Source organism: Hibiscus syriacus, unplaced genomic scaffold (genome assembly GCF_006381635.1).
Source record: "Hibiscus syriacus cultivar Baekdansim isolate YM2019G1 unplaced genomic scaffold, ASM638163v2 tig00111234_pilon, whole genome shotgun sequence".
NCBI lineage: Eukaryota > Viridiplantae > Streptophyta > Magnoliopsida > Malvales > Malvaceae > Hibiscus > Hibiscus syriacus.
Window position 1 is genome coordinate 797,037 of NW_024063028.1, and position 20,129 is coordinate 817,165.

The 20,129-nt window shown below is 35.4% G+C and overlaps 4 protein-coding genes across 5 annotated transcripts; all 4 read left to right on the top strand.

Moving 5' to 3' along the window:
- The first annotated feature begins 990 nt into the window (after positions 1 to 990).
- On the top strand, positions 991 to 4,079 carry LOC120156636. Of its 2 annotated transcripts, XM_039167933.1 has the most exons (5): positions 991 to 1,379; positions 1,475 to 1,589; positions 1,676 to 1,790; positions 2,004 to 2,894; positions 3,505 to 4,079. In XM_039167933.1, exons 1-5 carry the CDS (start codon positions 1,279 to 1,281, stop codon positions 3,507 to 3,509), a joined length of 1,227 nt encoding a protein of 408 aa, XP_039023864.1. In that variant the 5' UTR covers positions 991 to 1,278; the 3' UTR covers positions 3,510 to 4,079. The 2 variants fall into 2 exon arrangements, with proteins under 2 accessions (XP_039023864.1, XP_039023863.1); XM_039167932.1 differs by lacking the exon at positions 3,505 to 4,079 and having other exon boundaries at positions 992 to 1,379; positions 2,004 to 3,099.
- A 6,301-nt stretch (positions 4,080 to 10,380) lies between these two features.
- LOC120156738 (mRNA-capping enzyme-like) lies at positions 10,381 to 11,676 on the top strand. Its single transcript, XM_039168002.1, has one exon. It carries the CDS (start codon positions 10,381 to 10,383, stop codon positions 11,674 to 11,676), a length of 1,296 nt encoding a protein of 431 aa, XP_039023933.1.
- A 405-nt stretch (positions 11,677 to 12,081) lies between these two features.
- LOC120156713 (pyrophosphate-energized vacuolar membrane proton pump-like) lies at positions 12,082 to 12,690 on the top strand. Its single transcript, XM_039167984.1, has 2 exons — positions 12,082 to 12,196; positions 12,485 to 12,690. Exons 1-2 carry the CDS (start codon positions 12,082 to 12,084, stop codon positions 12,688 to 12,690), a joined length of 321 nt encoding a protein of 106 aa, XP_039023915.1.
- A 4,643-nt stretch (positions 12,691 to 17,333) lies between these two features.
- Positions 17,334 to 19,830, top strand: LOC120156735 (arogenate dehydrogenase 1, chloroplastic-like). Its single transcript, XM_039168000.1, has 2 exons — positions 17,334 to 18,439; positions 18,781 to 19,830. The coding sequence occupies exons 1-2, from the start codon at positions 17,349 to 17,351 to the stop codon at positions 19,727 to 19,729; spliced, it is 2,040 nt and encodes a 679-aa protein (XP_039023931.1). The 5' UTR covers positions 17,334 to 17,348; the 3' UTR covers positions 19,730 to 19,830.
- The last annotated feature ends 299 nt before the right edge of the window (positions 19,831 to 20,129 follow it).

Here is a 20,129-nt window from a genome sequence, read left to right on the forward strand (position 1 = left end):
GGTAAAAGATTAAATAAACAATATTCGAATAGAGTCCAAACTCAATAAAATTGGATGAACTGACAAGACTGTTTGAATAAACTTCCCAAGAAAAAAGAGTGTGCGCCAAAAATGGAGAAAAGGGTCAAGAACACTTATGCACAACAATTTTCAAATGGTGGGAAGTGGACGTAACTGTGGGGATATCAAAATGTCAGGGACATGATAAAAGCTTATATGTTAGGCCATTCTTACAATGTAGTGGACATAACTTGTTCATCTTCTTCTTCTTTTGTACTTAAATTCACTCAACCACTTGCTTTCACTGCTCCTTGCCCTTTACTCAACAAACCCTCTCTGATTTCATTTCCTACTCTTTACATATTTGTCTTTAGAGTAAAGATATCATATGCTGATCATTGAATCAAATGTATGAATGTAACGTTTGAATTTAAAAAATTTAATTGCCACAATTTAATCATTTTGAAGGAAAAAAAACGTATTATGCATAACATTGTCAATCACGTGACTTGAACCCTCAACTTAAATTAATTTAATGGATAAATCTTATTCGTAATTAAATCAAGTAACAAGTTAATGAGATTTAGAAGAAATAAATGAAGAGGAAAGAGTTATTAAGTGGGGAAAACGATGTGTGAGGCAGGGGGGCAAAGGGAGATGTTAATGGTCTCTTTTTGATTCCACAACTTGATAGTCAATTGGTAAGGTAGGGGATGGGGTGCATTGTCCGTAGGTGGCACATTTTAATGCTCATTTCCCTCACCCTTTTCTTTCCTTGTGATTCCCAACTCCACGATCTTTTTTTATTATTTATTTTTATTTAGCTAGATGTATAATAATCATAAATAAACCTTCGTAAAATGACCCCAAAGCTGAGACTGAAGTGTGTAAACAATGGTATTAAAAAGAAGTGTGTAAACAATGGTAAGCTGTCTTAAATGATTGGGGACCAAAGCAAAGGCAGGGACCATTTGTTCCGATCTTGTTATACTGCTCCCTACCCAAAAGAAAGACAAAAAGCTTAACCCCTCCATCTCAAATCTCTCTCTTTCGCTTCCTTGGACTGTGGGAACTGAAAACAAAGAAGAAAGGCCAAAACCCATCATAAAGAAATTGACTAATCTTTTCCGTGTAAAAACACTGCTGTCTTCCTACCATCTTTCAATACTTTCTTCTGGGCAAGCCTCTAAATTTCTCATCTTTCCCCCTTCTCTCTCTCTCTCTGTATCTTGTTTTACCGTTCTGGATTTTTTTCCCATTGAAGCAGAGAGATCAAAGATGCCAAGGCCAGGTCCTAGACCTTACGAGTGTGTAAGAAGAGCTTGGCATAGCGGAAGACACCAACCCATGAGAGGTTCCATCATTCAACAGATTTTAAGGTTCTGGGTCTTTAATTTCGTTACATTTTAAGCAGCATTATTTAGTCTTTTCTGTGGGGTGTTTAATTCCATGCCCACCATGCCTTTGATTTTAGGCTAGCTATGGAAACTCATAGCACGGCTACTAAAAAGAACAAGGAATGGCAAGATAAAATAATTACTGTCATCGTCAAAACTGAGGAGATTATGTATTCCAAAGCCAATTCTGAGGTTATTTCTCCTTTCGGTTTTTGGATCTTTTTATTCTGTATTTACTTTTCAACTTAATTTTGCTCTTCTCTTAACGTTATTTTTAGGGTGAATACACGAACCCGGAAACCCTATGGGACCGTGTTAATGATGCCATCAACACGATTATCCGTCGAGATGAGAGCACCGAAACAGGAGAGCTTTTGCCACCTTGTGTTGAAGGTACTATTGAATTTTTTTAGATTTTACATGTTCTACTCTGGGGTATTTTTGGATTTTACATGTTCTACTCTGGGGTATTTTTGGATTTGAGGTTATTATTATCGGTTTGTCTCGTTTTGATCTACATTAGCTGCCACTTTATGAAGTTTTCAAATTGAAACTAGTTTCAAGAACCATTTGGACTGAAAGATTGTAGTACATATGTTGTTTTAGCTGCCCTTCATCTGGGGTGCTATCCAGTGAGAGCTTCAAGGAGCCAACGACACTGTAATCCTAGGACTTATCTTACGCCAAGAGCACCCGAACCTGTCCCTGCAGCGCCTAGTATTTTGGATAAAAGCAGTGAGGAACGGTGTCAGTTATCACTGGTTCAGTCTGGCAGTCAATTTGCAAGAATAGCAACCAATGTGAATTCAAATGTTTCGGTTTCACAAACTAACCGCCATGGTTATCCATTTCTGTCTGAGAATTGTGCTTCTGGCCATGACCAATTGATGAGGACAGAAACTAATGCCCCAGCGAACTTGGGTCAAGTATACCCCCTTTACTATGGAGTTCACTATCAAAATGCAGAGTCCCAGACAGGTTCCCCGGTCCAGGAAAATATAGTGCCTGATACGATAATTGTTGGGAGACCTAGTGGTACATCTATTTTAGAGCCAGCTGAAATGGGTTCCTTGCAGATTTTTTTGTCTTCTGATGTCAATGTTGGTAGTAGGAGAATTGGACAACAAGACATCGGGCGCTACCACGAGAAGTCATTTGCAAAAGAATGTGATTTGTCCTTGCGGTTGGGTCTATTTTCTGACCCTTGTATGCAAGTAGGAAAGAATTCAATTTGTGAAGCCAAAGATGCCAGTCCGAGCTGTGGGGGCAAACTTAATGATGCGTTTCAACAAACTAGTAAAGGGTTCCGTTTTTTCCCAGAGAGGACTGTTAATGACCATTTTGATTCATCTTCAAGAAAGTGCTTCATGGAAAATGAAGATAACAATTTTGGGGCAGCAGTGAGAAAACGTAAGGCAACATTTGGAGGCAACTCAGAAGGTGAACACTTTTGCTGGCAACCAGGGCTGTCGACTAATAACAGAAGACATGGGCCAGGTTTGTAAACAATAGTTTTAAGTGTAGTTTGTCCTTCAAAATTAGTGGTCTCTTGAGCGTATTAGTGGATCTCTTGCAATATTTATTTTCTAGTAGATGCGCTTGTAAAATTTAAATGCTTACCATGAGTTGCATTTTTGGAGTGCAGCAGAGAGTGAACTGTAAATAATTTTTTTAGCATGATTGATAACTGATACTTGGATGATCTAATTCTCATGACACATCTAATTACTTGAACATTTTAATAAATAATTTTTGATCAGTTGAGAATCATATATGGAATATTTACTTTCTCAATATATGTGGGAATGATTTGTAGGTTTCTACATGTACAAAGCTCAGGAAACAAATGAAAGAGGAAAATAATTATAGGTATTTTAGACGAATTAATTAGCTATTTGAAACTATGAAATGGAGTGAAATATATACCCAAGCCGTCATAGAGTGAAGTGTTGATCATGAACTATATATATCCAACCTCCAGATTTCATGTTCCTTGTCACCTTAACGGACACGGATTGATTTTAGCATGTTTTTTCAAGAACATTTTTTTGAATTGAATGCTTCTTAAGTTCGCCACGGGATGGCACATTTTACTTATTGGCATTAGGTTAGGTTGAGCCCTACTTTCTGGTGCAATTTGCTGCTTGCCATCACTGTCAGGTGAGGAATTATCCATTAAATTTTTTTTCACTTCTGTGATGGAGATAAGTCTTTGTTAAGTCACTTGTTTTAGGGACCAGGATGGCGAAAAGCACCCGAGTCCGAGTGTTCTAAGAACCGGAGATAGTTTGTGCGAAGGAAGGGGCACGGTTGGGATCAAGGGTCACATGCATGTCTTTGTGGTGTGATGATAACATTAACACTTCAGTAATTAGATGCTCTTCTTGTGTAACATTCAGCCCAATAGGTTTTTCAGGTTGTACAGATGCAGACTAGAAGGATTCTTTGGTTGCGGAGTTGTACTCGGAATTTCGTAGATATAACTTTTATGCATTAGCCTCTGTGATCAACAAATGTAGCACATTGTTACCTATATGAATAACCAGTTTTGTTGATAGACGAGTGCTTGCTTTGAGGATTACTCCATTATGGGTTCTGATTTTTTTGAACGAGGCAAATGTTAGTGCTGAGCTTTCTTCATCCATGTTTAAAGAACCCTTTGAACCATAAATTATAGTTGCTGGTTCACTTTCATTCTGTCCTTAGAGTAGGTAGTAGACTTGATATCTTTTGCACTAGCTGAATTGAACAATAAACATCCATACTAATGAACTGATTTTGTAAGCATTAATGATGAAGTCGTTTGAATAGCTTCAAAAGTCTGCAAAACTCGGCTCCTTCTTAGATAAAACAAAACCTAACGTGGATCGGCATACCCTCACTTGCTTCTGCACCTTTAGCTGAAGGGACGGTCGGGATAATTATTCTTCTAAATTTTTTTAAATGTCATATATTTTATATTTTTTTTATATTTTCTTTTGAAAATGTGTTTTTATCTCTCGGAATTTTATAAATTCGTTGTTCTTTAAAATTTTAGAAACTCGTTTTTCTAATATAAAAGCATACGTGTATTTACGCAAAAGGAGTTGGAGTCTCTCCAGCCTATGCGTAGCCGTAAGCGTGGTGTATTGACTTCCACCAAGGGACCGTTAAGGGCAGGGGTTGGAGTGGATGGTATCGCGGGCCTAGCATTAGCACAGGGTTTCAGCTTAAAGAAACTCAACGTTTAAAATTTTAGGCAATAAAGATGTGGTTAGGTTGTTATATTTGGAAGATATCGAATGATAAATACATATTTTTGTATAATTTATCGATGATGCTACTAATTTAGTTAAATTTAATATATTTAAAAATATTATATCATTATACCGGATACCAATAAAATTTAAGCAACATGTAATTTGACTTTCAATTGTTTCAGTTATAGTATTGAACTTTGATTTTGACATCAATTATATCATTCAATCATTTAATTTTAACGACACTATGTGGATGAATTTTATGTTAATTTGATGATATGGACAAACTGATATCGTTTTGGTTCGACTATTGATGCCCAAAACGGCAATATTTTAGACACTAAACTTTTGAAATATCAATTTTGTAACCAAACTATAAAAAGATTTAATTTTAGGATTTTTTTTCTGCTATCACTGACACCCAATTGTCGCTTGTCACCTGTCACCATCGATGGTAAGATAGATTTCAAAATGTTCATATTTTACTCATATTTCTTTTTATCAGATTGTTTTTTCATGAAATTCACTCAAATTGACGAAAATTCATCTAAATGTTTGGCATGTTAAACTAATATCTTCTGATGGTTGTCCAAAGAGGCTGGTTTTAAGGTATGTTGTGTGTTTTTCTTTGAAATAATGCTACTCATCGTTTGAATTTTCGAAAAACACGCCAAATCCCCCAAATCTAAGAAAACCCATAAGCCTCTAAAAATGATAGTTTTTTGTTTAATTTCGTCGATTTTGAGTGAGATTATGAGAAAAAAGAAGAGTGAAAGGCAAACATTTTGATGTTGCTTTGTCGCTAATGAGAACTGATGACGGGTGAAGATCAACTATTAATGACGCCAAAAAAAAGCACAGTACCTAAAAGTGAATCGTTTAAATTTTCAATGATAAAATCGATACACTCCTAATGTTTATTACCTAAAATGATATTGTTTTGACCTCAATAGCCGCAACAAAATAATATTATTTTGTCGATGTCGTCGTATCATTTGAATTTTAACGATCAATTGTATAATTAAAATCAAAATCAAAATTTAGTATTATAATTAAAATAATTAATGTAACACCTAATTTAGGGGCTAAATTTTAGAATTATAAAGTGATAGATTTAATTTGTATTTTGGGAAGAAAATTGATGATTAAATTGAAAATTTTCAAAGTTGGCAGACCGTTTTATAAAATGCAGAAAATTTAGTGGCTAAACTCATAGTTTAACCATTTTTATTTTAGAGACAATTATAAGTCTCTCCCCTATATGGTTCTGCAGAAATGTTTCATAATTTCTCTCCCCGATCAACGATTTTAAGCTCCGATCTACTCGCCGTCCGACCTCCGATCAATGAATCGAAACCACCATCGTGTTCGTTATCGACCGATGAACAAAACCCCTCAAACCTTTCGTCGTGAATCGTCGTCGTTTGTCGTTAATTTCAGTCGGAAGTATCTTCGATTTTAACACAATTTTCGTTGGTTTTTCGTCGATTCACGACGATCCGACCATCCGTTTTTAACACCTCCCGCACCATCGTGTTCCTTGTGCCATTTCGAGTCTGTCAGTGTCCTCCTTATCTCCGTCGGTGGCGACGCGTGAGGAGCTGAAGCGGTCAAAGTTTCGGATTTGTTAAAATCGAGCTCTCCATTGTTCAAAATTGTGAACCGAGCTTTGTAAGTGCCTCAAAATCGCTTAAAATATATTTTAGGAATTTTTCCGGGAAGTTTCCGACACCATATCAGTGTTCACGCACCACCCCTCGAAAGTGGGTATCGTCTGACCGCATGGTGTTAATTTTGTAATTAATTTCTGTTTGGGTGTTATTTGTGTAAAAATTCGTGTGTTAGTTTTGTAAATATTTTTAGAAGGTGGCTAAATTTGTAATTAATTCATGTTATGGTGATATTTGTGTAAAATGGTCGACTGTTGATCGTTGACATGCGTTGATCGACGTTGACCACTGTTGACTAGAACTTTGACCGACATTGAACAACCTTTGACTTTGACCGGGTATACATATTTTGATGTTTTTCGACGTTCTGAATCCGTTTTTGGGGTTCGTTTTGCCAAATTCAAACCCAGTAAGTTGGTTTTCACTGATTAATCACCTGATTCGAACCGTTTTTCAGAATTAAGCTATGTTTTTTATGTAATTTCTGTTGATATGCATATGAGGAATTATTAGAAGATGATTTCAAGATCGAGGGCGTTCGAATGGAATTTATATGGTCGATCAGTATGACACGAAAATCGAGGTAATACTTTACTACCTCTTTATGCTTTATGGAACATGTGAATATTGGTAAATGCATGAATAAGATAATATTGCTATCATTTGTGTAGTTAATTAATTTCTACACTCGATCCGAATATAGTAGAAATTTGGTAACTGATTATGGTTCAGATGACTTTTATAAGAAATTGAGGGATTATTAGAATTAAATTTCAAGTTATGTGTTTGGTAATAAAGAAATCAACATGGATCTGTATCTTATAATTTATTTCATCAAAGGTCAAATGTTAAAGGTACTTGAATGGGAAATTATGAGAATACTCTGGTGGGGTAAAACTACGAAAATATCCTTATGTTGTAAGATGACAAGAATTATCCCTGAAAGTTGGTTAATAACTCTGAAAGGGCATATTGATCCGATAAAATTACTGATGTGCATGAGAAATGCTAGTTTTGCTTAGAAAATTTGGATAACTGGGTTTCAACCTCAAGATGGTTTGTGCAAGATGCTAGAAGTCTGTTAAGGAGATCATTTCAGGATCAGAGAATGTTCGGGAAACAATTAACCATATGATCTCTAAATTATATTATTTTCGTTAAGAGTTAATACTGAAGTTATCTGGTTAAGAAATTACGAAAATACCCTTGAGAGGTAAAAATAGTATGAGTTAACTCTAAATGATAAAATAACCTGAGAATTTGTATTTAAACCGATAAATTACTGATTTGATTGTTGAGATCCTACCTTTGTATGGAAAATTCCTGATAATTTGTTAGTAACATTTGAAAAGACTTTTAACCTGGAAATTACCGAATTTAGTAAGTACATTAAGAATATTTTATAAATGGTGCTCTTTTGTTAGAATGGTTAGAAATGACTGAAGTAAATGATAAGTTTGGACTAAATAATAAGATCGGACATAAAAAAATGATTGAAATACACTGGATATGTAAAATGACCAAAATACCCCTGGAATGGAAATGACTCAAGAGTATCACCAAGCCCAGGAATGAATGAATATCCTCAAGCTTTGAAATGAATGGAAAACATTGAGCACCAAAAGGACCAAAATACCCTTATATCCTAGACTAAGTAAATGTCTCGGATTATTTAATAAATTCAAATAAAAAAGGATGTTGTACTGCTCTTAAAGGTTATGGAACGCAACTTAAGCCGATCAAACAATGCTAGTGCTATATCAGTATTTGGATGGCATAGGAACCATTTGAAAGTTTGTTCATCCCCTCAAGTTTGAATTTATGATAATTCTGAAAGTACTCAGCTCAGATCAACGCTAGAGCACATTCGATAGTAAGAAATGGATATCCGTAAGATAAATCAACCACAAATACCAGAATGACTAAATTAAACTGAAAGGAAATGCAATATATATTTGAAAATCAGAAACATCTGAATTAATCTGGAAAACTATGAAGTAACCGGGATAGACTTGTTTGCTAAACAAACTAAGTAACCTCAATGACTGAGGATTTAATAGGTGATTGGATGAGTTTGGAAACATTGATGAACATACATGATGAATTGTCGATATGGGTCATTAACCATGAAACAAATACGTCTGTATTTCTTGATATCGTTGAAACATGGAAATGAAATAAAGACTATTGGAAGATCTATTCAGCGATGATTACAAAGATGAATTATGGATAAGAATTGTTAGTATTAAAGAGTAAATACTTTGAAAAGGCAAAAAATTGACGGGTCGACATGCATTAGTTCTGAGAGTTATTCAGTTCGAATTGTTCGATAAGTCGATCGATCAACATGGATTGTAAATGTCTTGAATATTTGTTTCTACATTTTCATATTAAATCACTTCGGTCATGTCTGAACACGCATGTAAATCAGAAGGAAGAGATTATGAATACCCTATTTGGTTCAATTGAGCTGAGATCCTATGAATTTAAGTATATTCCTAAATACCCTGATTGTTTGGGTAAGGGAATCACTCGCAGTAAGTCTGAATTTAGAATTATTATGTATAAAGGTTCTTGAACGTTTTTCTGATGCACATGGAAACATAGTAGAATTCTAAAGTATCAATCTGAAATGTCTGATTAGATTAGTTAGAAATCGATTCTCTCCAATAAGATCTTATTCATGTAATTCGATCAAATTGCACAGGTTCATGATATTCATAATGATATTACAAAATGCCTTTGAAAAGTACTTGGATTCTCTAGTGTGTTCTATACATATATACAAAAATTGCTTTATTGTTTTAACATGTGGTACATTGAAATATATGGTTACTGTTTTATGGATGCACCGACTTAACGGTGATGGCTTATGGATTTGTATCACTGTATAAACTATATCTTGGAGATAAATATTTGTAAAGTACAGCTCTGACCAAGCTGAAAAATTTTGATGGACCTAATATGACTCTTAGGTAGGCTCTGCGGCCCTGAGATCATTCTCGGGTAGGCCCTACGGCCCTAAGATGTGTTCTTAGGTAGGCCCCGTGGCCTCAAACTTTCTTGGGTAGGCTCTCAAGCTCTAAGATGTTCCCTTAGGTTAACTCTTTATACGATGGTTTTAAAATACAAGTTTAAAAAGGTCAAATACAGTATGGTTTATGAGATTTACTGAACTATCATTTGATTAGTGTACCTATTATGATTTTATCGTACTGTTGGAACACACTAGACACCCTATTCGATCTCCTGAAAATGTGATACTATGAATGCTTCCTATGAACTGAGATATTCATGGCTTCTATTCGTTGAACTAACAGTGGAACTCCTGATTATTCCGAAAATCGGTATACGTTTGATTAAATAAGAAATGATATGGCTTTCCATTTATTGGCATGTCTTGCAGCTTCATCTGGTAGTTCTGTATTACTGAGCTTTTCGAAGCTCACTCTATTACTCACCATTGCAGGTTAAAAGAATCGTACCAGTACAATTATTAACATCAGTAAGGGAGTTCTTCCGGCGTTGCTTGCAGAGTATGGTACATGTGATTAGGGGGCATGTAGATTGTATTTTGTTTTATATCTGAGTTTGAAAAACCTGTTTTATTTCTGAATAATAATAAATCATTTTATGATTTTACATGTTTTAAGAAAAGTTTTAAATTACCGCTATTTTTACAATGGGTCGCTCCGGTGGCCCTAATGTGACACTCCAGATCAGATCGGGCTATCCGTATCAGTCTGAGGGGGTTACAATTAACATATATGATATAATGTCGCTTAAAATTTAATAATATCTAATATAATTTACCCTAAATGTCATCATTTTCAGTGAAATATTTAATTTAAATCGATACATAATATTTAAGCATATTGTGTTTATCATATGGATAAAATAGAAATGGTTAGGAATAATTATACTAATAAATAATAATAACAAAAATATGGAATTCGAGTGAATATAAGTTTTTATTCCAACACCAAATATCATTCCATGATGAGCGTAGTAACTGAAGGAATATGAAAAATCCATCTAAGTTCAAGGAAAAAGTTAAAATCCATCTAAGTTGCAATGGAAATGTTTGCTCAAGCACGTCCCCCTGGAATCTACAAGCCAGATTACATTGATGATCTGTATGCATTTTATAATGAATCTAAACCTGCAGACTTCGCCTATCCATCACCTCCTCGGTGGACGATTTCTCCTAATGCAGCATCGAACACGAATCGTAAACCGAAAGCCGATCCAGCAATGAAAAATGACGATGTCTTGGGAGATAGAATACCATTCAATCAAGTGAAATCACTTCGAGAATCATGCTACAAGCTGATGAACTTACATGATGATAGAGCTAAAAAGTTTCCAGGGTCTCATCCTGTTTCACTCAACAGGGAGAATTTACAACTTTTCAGGCAGCATTACTATCATGCTACATGGAAAGCCGATGGGACTCGGTACATGATGCTAATAACTCTAGACGGATGTTATTTGATCGATCGAAATTTCTATTTCCGACGAGTTCAGATGAGGTTCCCATGCAGTTGCAGAAAGAGGACTCATCATTATACCTTGCTTGATGGAGAGATGGTAACTGATACTTTGCCGGTGTCACAAAACAAGGAAAGAAGATTCTTGGTTTTCGACATCATCACTTGTAATGGAAACACACTCATGGAGAAACCATTCTTCGAAAGATGGGACATGGTGGAGAAAGACGTGATCGAGCCTCGGAATCGAGATCAAACCAAAACTTCATGTTACCGATATGACATGGAACTCTTCAGGGTGCAGAGAAAAGATTTCTGGTCGCTTCCAACAGTGCCAAAGATATTAAATGAGTTCATCCCCAAACTGTGTCATGAAGCAGATGGTCTTATTTTCCAAGGCCGAGAGGATCCCTACATTCCTTACACTCATGAAGGTCTTCTCAAGTGGAAATATGCCGAAATGAACTCAGTCGATTTCCTGTTTGAGACGGGTGTCGACGATGACCAAAAACTCTTCCTTCACGAACGTGGGAGAAAGAAGCTGATGGAAGGGCAAAAAGTTGAATTCAGAGACGGTTTGGATCCGAAATCGTGTTCAGGGATGATCATCGAGTGTTGTTGGGACAACGAGGAACAGCTGTGGGTCTATATGAGGAAGAGAAGCGATAAATCGAACCCCAATGATTTCAATACCTACATGAAGGTGATGAGAAGCATAAATGATAATATTACGGCGGACATTTTATTGAAAGGGGTAGAAGAGATCATTAGATTGCCTATGTATAAACATCCTCGTACTACCAAGTTGAGTTTTAAATACTTGCATATATTTATAAGTGTATTTCTTATAATATTTATATGTTATATGAAAAAAGATTAAGCTTAATTGAAGAAACTATCATCTATGCATCCCCTTGCTTTGAGGATCCTGGAGTGCAAGAGTTTCTGTAATAATAAAATTTTCAATATATATTCCTGTATTTTATTTATTTCCTTTTCATTAGTATAGGGTGATTCTAAGGTATTATTTGTTCTCAACAATTTGACAATTCTAAGGTAATTAGTTTGGATGGTATTTTGTTTTCTCCTGGGCTATCCTTTGGTATCTTTGAGTTTAACTCTTTCTATACTTTCTCCTGCAGCCCTGTAAAAGACGTTGAACGATTCCTGCAGGACTGGAGCTGCGACCAATGTTATTTTTGGCCTTGCATTGGGTTATAAGTCTTGCATTATTCCTATTTTTGCTATCACAATCAGTATTTTTGTTAGTTTCAGCTTTGCTGCTATGTATGGCATTGCTCTTGCTGCCCTTGGAATGCTGAGCACCATAGCTACAGGGTTGGCTATTGATGCTTATGGTCCCATCAGTGATAATGCTGGAGTCATTGCTGAGATGGCTGGCATGAGCCACAGAATTCAAGAGCGAACTGATGCTCTTGATGCTGCAGGAAACACCACTGCTGACATTGGAAAGGTTAGATCTGTTTTCACTTGAGCACCGCCCGTACTCTCTTTTTATTTGATTTATGACATCCCTACATCGCGTTGGCATATCTAGGTTTTTCCACTTTAGGTTAAATTTGACTTTTAAGAGTTATTCAATACCTTTTTTTTTTGTCATTTTAACTGTAAGAAATAATTTTTTGAACTATGGTCTGAAGTGTTGCTGCAATTTTTGCATTTTTTAGCCATTGGTTCTGCAGCCCTCGTGTCCCTTGCCCTCTTTGGCGCCTTTGTGACCCGTGCTTCTATTTCAACAGTTGATGTATTGACCCCTAAAGTTTTTATTGGTTTGCTTGTTGGGGCACTGCTTCCTTACCGGTTCTCTGCAATGACCATGAAGAGTGTGGGAAGTGCTGCTCTGAAGATGGTTGAGGAAGTGCGCAGGCAGTAACACAATCCCGGGTCTCATGGAGGGCACTGCTAAGCCAGACTATGCTACCTGTGTTAAGATCTCCACTGATGCTTCCATCAAGGAAATGATCCCGCCTGGTGCGCTAGTTATGCTAACACCCCTTATTGTCGGGATCTTTTTCGGTGTGGAAACTCTCTCCGGTGTCCTTGCAGGATCCCTCGTCTCTGGTGTCCAGGTAACGTTAACAAATCTTTAATATAGCATGCCACCGCAACCATATGATTTTGAATTGATCGAAATTCGAGATGTTTACTACAAAAGTGTTTCATGTTAATGTTGTTTCTGTCTCGTAATATTTGCAGATCGCTATCTCGTAATTAACAATTAAGTGTCGCCTTGTTAAAATAATAGAGGTTGTTCATTGTTCATTTATTTTGCTAGTTGCTTGTACCTTTTAAGAAAGGACTTTGCCTTTTACAATGGAAAATAAAAAGACAATATATATTAAGAAGAGGGTTGGTGGGGGAGAAAATGGCCGCCGAGTCGCCGACAATAGGTTTCACATTATTTTAAAATAAATTATTAATTATATAAAAATAAATGTTAAATTTAAATTTATTGAGAAATAACTAATTAGTCAAATTATAATATCATGTTTCATTAATTACAAAAAAAAATTATAGTAATCATTTGGGATTGTATATGAATACTGTATTAGTTCACGTATTTAGCACAATTAAAATAACTTCAGCGATCGAATATAAAAAAAATGCAAAGAAACGTAAATTTAAAAAAAAATCATCAAAATATAAATAAAGTACAAATAAAATATTAATGCATACCAATATCCCACCAACCCAAAGAAAAATATGGGACACTTTTCCAATTTCTAAAGCCAGCACTTGTACACCAAGTAGGTTAGTTTTACATATGGTTATAGATGCGATATCACGATAATTTAATGATTAAAGAGAATGTCATTTTTATAGAAATTTTAAGTTTAAATGATTACGTCTGTAATATGCGTTTATGTATAGTGAAGAAAAATTAAAATAAATAGTACCTTGTACGTAGACTATTCAAAAAAAATATTAATTTAATTATAGATAATTATTTTTTAAAGTTATAATCTAATTATTTAATTAAAATATTATTACAAATATTTCATTGATCGTTAGAAATGTAATAAATATTTGATGTATTCTAATATAATAAAAATTTTAGTATTTAAAATTTATACATTTTATTTAACCATTCATATTTATGAAATTCATCAATTTAAATATTTTTTTTACATTATTGTCAAACTAAGTGAGTCCATCGTATTAGAACAAGAGTTGGGAATAGTTTTTGGAGAAGATATAGATTAAATTGATAGAGTTTTTAAATATGAAGAGTTAAATTTTTTAAACTATTTAAATTAATAATATACATAAATTTTAGGTAAAAAAATATTAGGGTAGAATATAAAAATGGTCCCCGACTATAAGATATTGTTTTATTAAATCTTCCGACTATTAAAAGTTACAAATATACTCAGACTATTAAAAGTTACAAAATAGAACTCCGACTATTAAAAGTTACAAAATGATCCATCGACTATAGGGCACTATTTTATTAAGTCTCATGACTGTTAAAAGTTACAAAATGGTCACCCGACTATTCATATGTTCTAAACTCGTTCTTTTTTATTAAAAAATTGACCATCGTTTGAGCTTGAATTTAACTTGTTAATTGAGATATGATAAACTCATATTTTAATGATGTCTATTGGCACCACCATTGCTTTCAAACACATGCTCGACGACATAATGTACACAGAGAATCGATCCACAAAAGACAACTCAAGTAGTAATAGGATCAAATTTTATAATATCTCAGTCAACAAGTTAACTCTCAACTTAGACGATTGCCAATTTTTTTACGGAAGATGATGAGTTTGGAACATACGAATAGTCATGTGATCATTTTATAACTTTTAATAGTCGAGAGACTTAACAAAGTAGTGTCCTAAATCGATGAATCATTTTATAATTTTTAATAATCAGGAAATTCAACAAAACAACACCTTATAATTAAAAATCATCCGTGTACTTTACTCAAAATATTAGAATACCAAATTATATTATTATTTGGTCTAATGATTAATTTGTCATAATTTTTATCTAAAAGTTTATATTATAATTTTATTAATCAAGTGACGGGGTTAAAGTAGTTGTTTAGAAACGTTCTATCTCTTAATGATTCCATCTTTAATAAAAGGTCAAAAGTTGCGAGTCTCGCAAATTAATTGAGTAGTTAGCCTTAGAGGGTTGGTAGGTCACGTAACTTGTTTAGATTAATTATTTATTTTATTAATCTTTTTATTTGTATTCTTTTTATATAAAACTTTTTATATTATTACTGTATGAATGTCTATTTTAAAAACATTTATGAAACTGTAATTAGTTTGAAATTTAAATTCTAAAACATTCTTTTATATGAAAGTCGTGTTTTACGATTGTGTGGGAGTTGGTGTAAAAAGTAGTAATGTAAACGAATCGAAATTTCAATGAATCGATCGTGAATTGTTCGGCGAGAAGTTTGTTTATTTATTAAACGAACGAACATGAGTAATATTTTGTGTTCGTTTAATTAAATGAGCGAACATGAACAGATGGTTCATTCGCTCATTTACGTTCGTAAACGTTTGGTAATATGTTCGTTCATTTATGTTCATTATGTTCGTTCGTTTATGTGCATTCATTAAAGCCCAATAAATTTTAATTTGATATCCATAAACATTTTAAAATTCAATTAATTTTAAAAACAAATAAAAAAACTCAAAACAATTAAATAAAATATAATCCTTAAATTGTTAGGAAAGAAAAAAAATCTATTTTCATTTATATTCGTTTATGTTCATTTATTGTGTTCGCTTACGTTCGTTCATTTGTGTTCGTTTACATCCGTTCGTTTTTGTTTTCTTTTATCATTTAAATGAACGAACACGAACAAGCTACATTCCTTAACGAACAAACACGAACAAGAAATTTTTTATTCGTTTATATTCATATTCGTTCATTTATTCGATTAAAGTTAAACGAACGAACATGAACACACGACTGCTCATGCTCGTTTGATTCGTTTACAGGCATAGTAAAGAGAGAGAGAATAATAGTAAAATTGTATGAGGTTAGTATTAGGGTTTCAACACGTAATGTTAATGTTATGTGCTAATAATTCATTAAATCCAATGGTTAAAACACACGCGTAATTAGGGCTGTCTGTATATTTCAATGTAAGATCCAAGTTTAATATCGTGTCGTTGTGGAATTAATGCCGTATAGCTTCCCCTCGTAAATTATTCAGTTACAAAATTAACCTAGCTATATTATTAGAATAATATCCATTTAATGGTCATTTAGGTTCAATAAATAAATAGTCATTTAGGTAATTTGCGTCTAAACAAGTTTAACAAGAGAATACTATTTTTTTAATAACGACATTTTACTTATATCGTACTTTTTAAAAGACATGTTTTATAGGAGGCAAAATTTTCGAAGTAATATTCTGGAAAAAATTAATTCACGAGATAAAGCACTCCCAAGATTAATTGTTCAAATAAGGTGAAATCCACAGTGTTGGTCGTAGGTCGCCATGCCTTCCGGGTGACCTACTAGGTCGCCATGTCTTCCCGGCGAGCTACAAGAGATTGCATGTGCCATGCACGTCCCAACACGCTGGGCATCCGAGGCCATCCGACCAAGGCCATCCGAGAGCATCCGAGGCCATCCGAGAGCATCCGAGGTCATCCGACCGAGGCTATCCGAACGAGCTATGCGAGGGCAACCGAGCGAGCTATGCGAGGGAATCCGAGGGAAGCCGAGCGAGGGTAGGTCGCCCGGAGTGCATGGCGACCTACAAGGTCGCCCGGAAGGCATGGCGACCTATAAAGTCGCCCGGAGGGCATGGCGACCTATGTGTTGGGACGTGCATGTGCCATGCAACACGTTCATTTTCTCTGTTTGAGCAAGGGTAGGTCGCCCGGAGTGCATGGCGACCTACGGCCAACACTGTGGATTTCACCCTATTTGAGCAATTAATCTTGGGAGTGCATTAGCTCGTGAATTAATTTCTTTCAGAATATTATCTCGAAAGTTTTGCCGATGTATTTTTTGGGCGAGATTCTCGATGTTTGTATCATATGAATCAAGATGAAATAAATAAGAATAACATACTAAAACTTTTAAAAAAAATTATACGAATTTTATTAAAAAAGAAGAAATGCATGTTATTCATGTTTGTACAAACACAAGTTAGTCAAATATCAAACGATGACATACTTTTAAAAAAAAATATTTTTTAAATAAACCTTTTTTAAATGTTATTTACTTATTTGCATAAATAAATTTTAAACGTGTATTATTTATATAAATTTATTTACCTAATAGTTTAATTCCGAGTAATATTGGTTAAGAAATGAAGGGTCCAATCGCTTTTCACCTACCAGACTTCATTAGCGTTTGAAAAACAATGGTTTTCCTTTAGGGCCGCTAAAACGGCACCGCTTTAAATATTGAAACGCAGATAGCCGTTTTCGAAGACCAAACTCCGAAGGGCGAAATCCCCAGCCCCATTTTTTCGCGGTTGCCGATTCCTCCTTCGCGGCGTGTGCAAAGTGCAGCCAGAGAGATCCACTCTCTGCTTAACACGCCATGACTTCTCTTCTTCATCTCCATCCATCCTTTTCCAAGCCCTCTCTTTCCCTCCTTTCTTCTTCTTCTTCTTTGGCTCTCCGTCAACCTCTCTCTTTCCTTCCTAAAGCACCTACAAGACCCATAGTTATCCACTCCACTAAACCACTCCTTGTCAAATGCTGCTTCGCCTCTCCCTCATTCGAATCCGGCCAATCCGGTGCCCGACCTGTTTCCTCCCTCAAGATTGCCATCATTGGTTTTGGCAACTTCGGCCAATTCCTTGCTAAAACTCTTGTTTCTCAAGGACACAAAGTTTTAGCCCACTCGAGATCCGACTATTCCCGCGCAGCTAAAAAAATGGGTGTTTACTTCTTTTCGAACCCCCACGACTTATGTGAGCAACACCCAGAAATTATTCTCCTTTGTACTTCGATTATATCGACCGAAAGAGTTCTAAAGACTCTTCCTTTACAAAGACTGAAACGCTCCACGTTGTTCGTCGATGTTTTATCCGTCAAGGAGTTCGCTAGGAATCTGCTTCTCGATGTGTTGCCTTCTGATTTCGATATCATTTGTTCGCATCCCATGTTCGGACCGCAAAGCGCGAAACAAAGCTGGAAAGACCTCTTCTTTGTCTACGAGAAGGTCAGAATCGGGAACGAGTCCTCCAGGGTTCAAAGATGTGAACAGTTTCTTGGAATATTTCAAAGTGAAGGGTGTAGAACGGTGGAAATGAGCTGCCAGGAACACGACATGTTTGCGGCGGGGTCTCAGTTCATGACACACACGGTTGGGAGAGTGCTGGACATGTTGGGGTTGGAGTCAACGCCGATCAATACAAAGGGTTACGAGGCTTTATTGAATTTGGTCGAGAACACTTGTGGGGATAGCTTTGATTTGTATTATGGGTTGTTTTTGTATAATAAGAGTGCTTTGGAGATGGTGGAGAGGCTGGATTTGGCCTTTGATGCTTTGAGGAATGAGCTTTTTGGCAGGTTGCATCAGGTTGTGAGGAAACAGTTGTTTGAGGAAGGAGAGAAGGTAAAGAGTCTCCATTATAGTAGTTACCGAAATGGTGCTGCATCGGCTTTAAGCTCAAATGCTTTGAGGTATTTCTTGGATTTCACTTTTGGTTCTTTATTTTTTGGTTCAATTCAACATGCATCGTAGCAATTCGTTTAGCTTTAAAAGACTGAAGAGTTTCTATAACTACCAAATAGTGAAGTAAAGTGCAATATATATATACAATAAAAAGTAGAGTGTAGTTTATCTACAATTTTTTATCGGCCAATATGCATAATTTCCTTATGGTTAATGCTTGTTATTGTGTCTTACTAGTAAAGCTATACCAAATGAAAAAAGAGAGAGGGGAAAACTGCTTGGGAGAAAGTGGGGATTATTGTGATGCAAGTTGTATAATATATTTACAGGCTTTTACTGCAACTTTCAGATCTCGAGATTTTATACCATATGAATTCAAAGGAAAGATATCCGAAAGTGTTGATGACAGTTCAAAGCTAAAGATTGCTATTGTTGGATTTGGAAACTTTGGCCAGTTCCTTGCAAAAACTCTGGCTTGCCAGGGCCACTCAGTTTTAGCCTATTCTCGAACTGATTACCGAGATGCAGCTGAGAAGTTGGGTGTTTCTTTTTTTTCTGATGCTAATGACCTCTGTGAAGAGCATCCAGAAGTTGTTCTTCTTTGTACCTCGATTCTTTCAACAGAAAAAGTTCTCAAGTCAATGCCCTTTCAGAGGTTGAAGAGAAGTACTCTGTTTGTTGATGTACTATCAGTGAAGGAGTTTCCAATGAATTTATTTATTCAACATTTACCGCCAGAGTTTGATATTTTATGTACACACCCCATGTTTGGACCTGAAAGTGGTAAAAATGGATGGAATGGGCTTCATTTTGCTTTTGATAAGGTGAGGATTGGACATGATGAAAGGCGAATAGCTCGGTGTAATAGCTTCCTTGATATTTTTGCACGAGAAGGATGCCAAATGGTGGAGATGACTTGTGCAGAACATGATCGGCATGCAGCAGGTTCACAGTTCATTACCCATACGATGGGCAGGGTTTTGGAGAAGCTAGAATTGGGCTCGACACCAATTAACACAAAAGGTTATGAGACTTTGTTGAAGTTGGTGGAGAATACATCTGGAGACAGCTTCGATCTTTATTATGGGTTGTTCATGTACAATGTAAATGCAATGGAACAGCTTGAGAGAATGGATTTTGCCTTTGAGTCATTGAAGAAGCAGCTCTTTGGTAGATTGCATGGTGTTCTTCGGAAGGAACTGTTTGGAAATTCGGAGAAGCTCAAGGTATTGCAGGAGAAATCAGTAATGCAAAATGGTTCACTTTCATCTTCTACAGTGAGTGTTAAAATCAGCTAGCTCCATGTTTTTGTTTCATCCGTAAGTTATATGGCTAATCTTTCTTTATCCTATTGGCCATTTCAATATCTATCCCATCTTTAAAAGATCAAAAGGCTTTTGAAGCGAAAAAAAATCTGAAATCAAAGCTTTTAAAAAATCCGAACTTAATTCTTTGGAACGTAGACCTAAAAACGTTGTTTTAATAAAATTAAAATTAACTTTATTAAAATGACAACCGTTTTGGGTGTCCAATCGCATTTTAATCAAAGATTGATAACGATTTTCGAACTGTTTTTTCTTTGTTAAAAGGAAATATCAAATTAGTCGAGACGAGATTTTTAAATCACACTTAATAATTAAATTTTTTAAGAAATCGTTTATACACTGAGCTATCCCATCGTTGGAGGATATTGTTGTA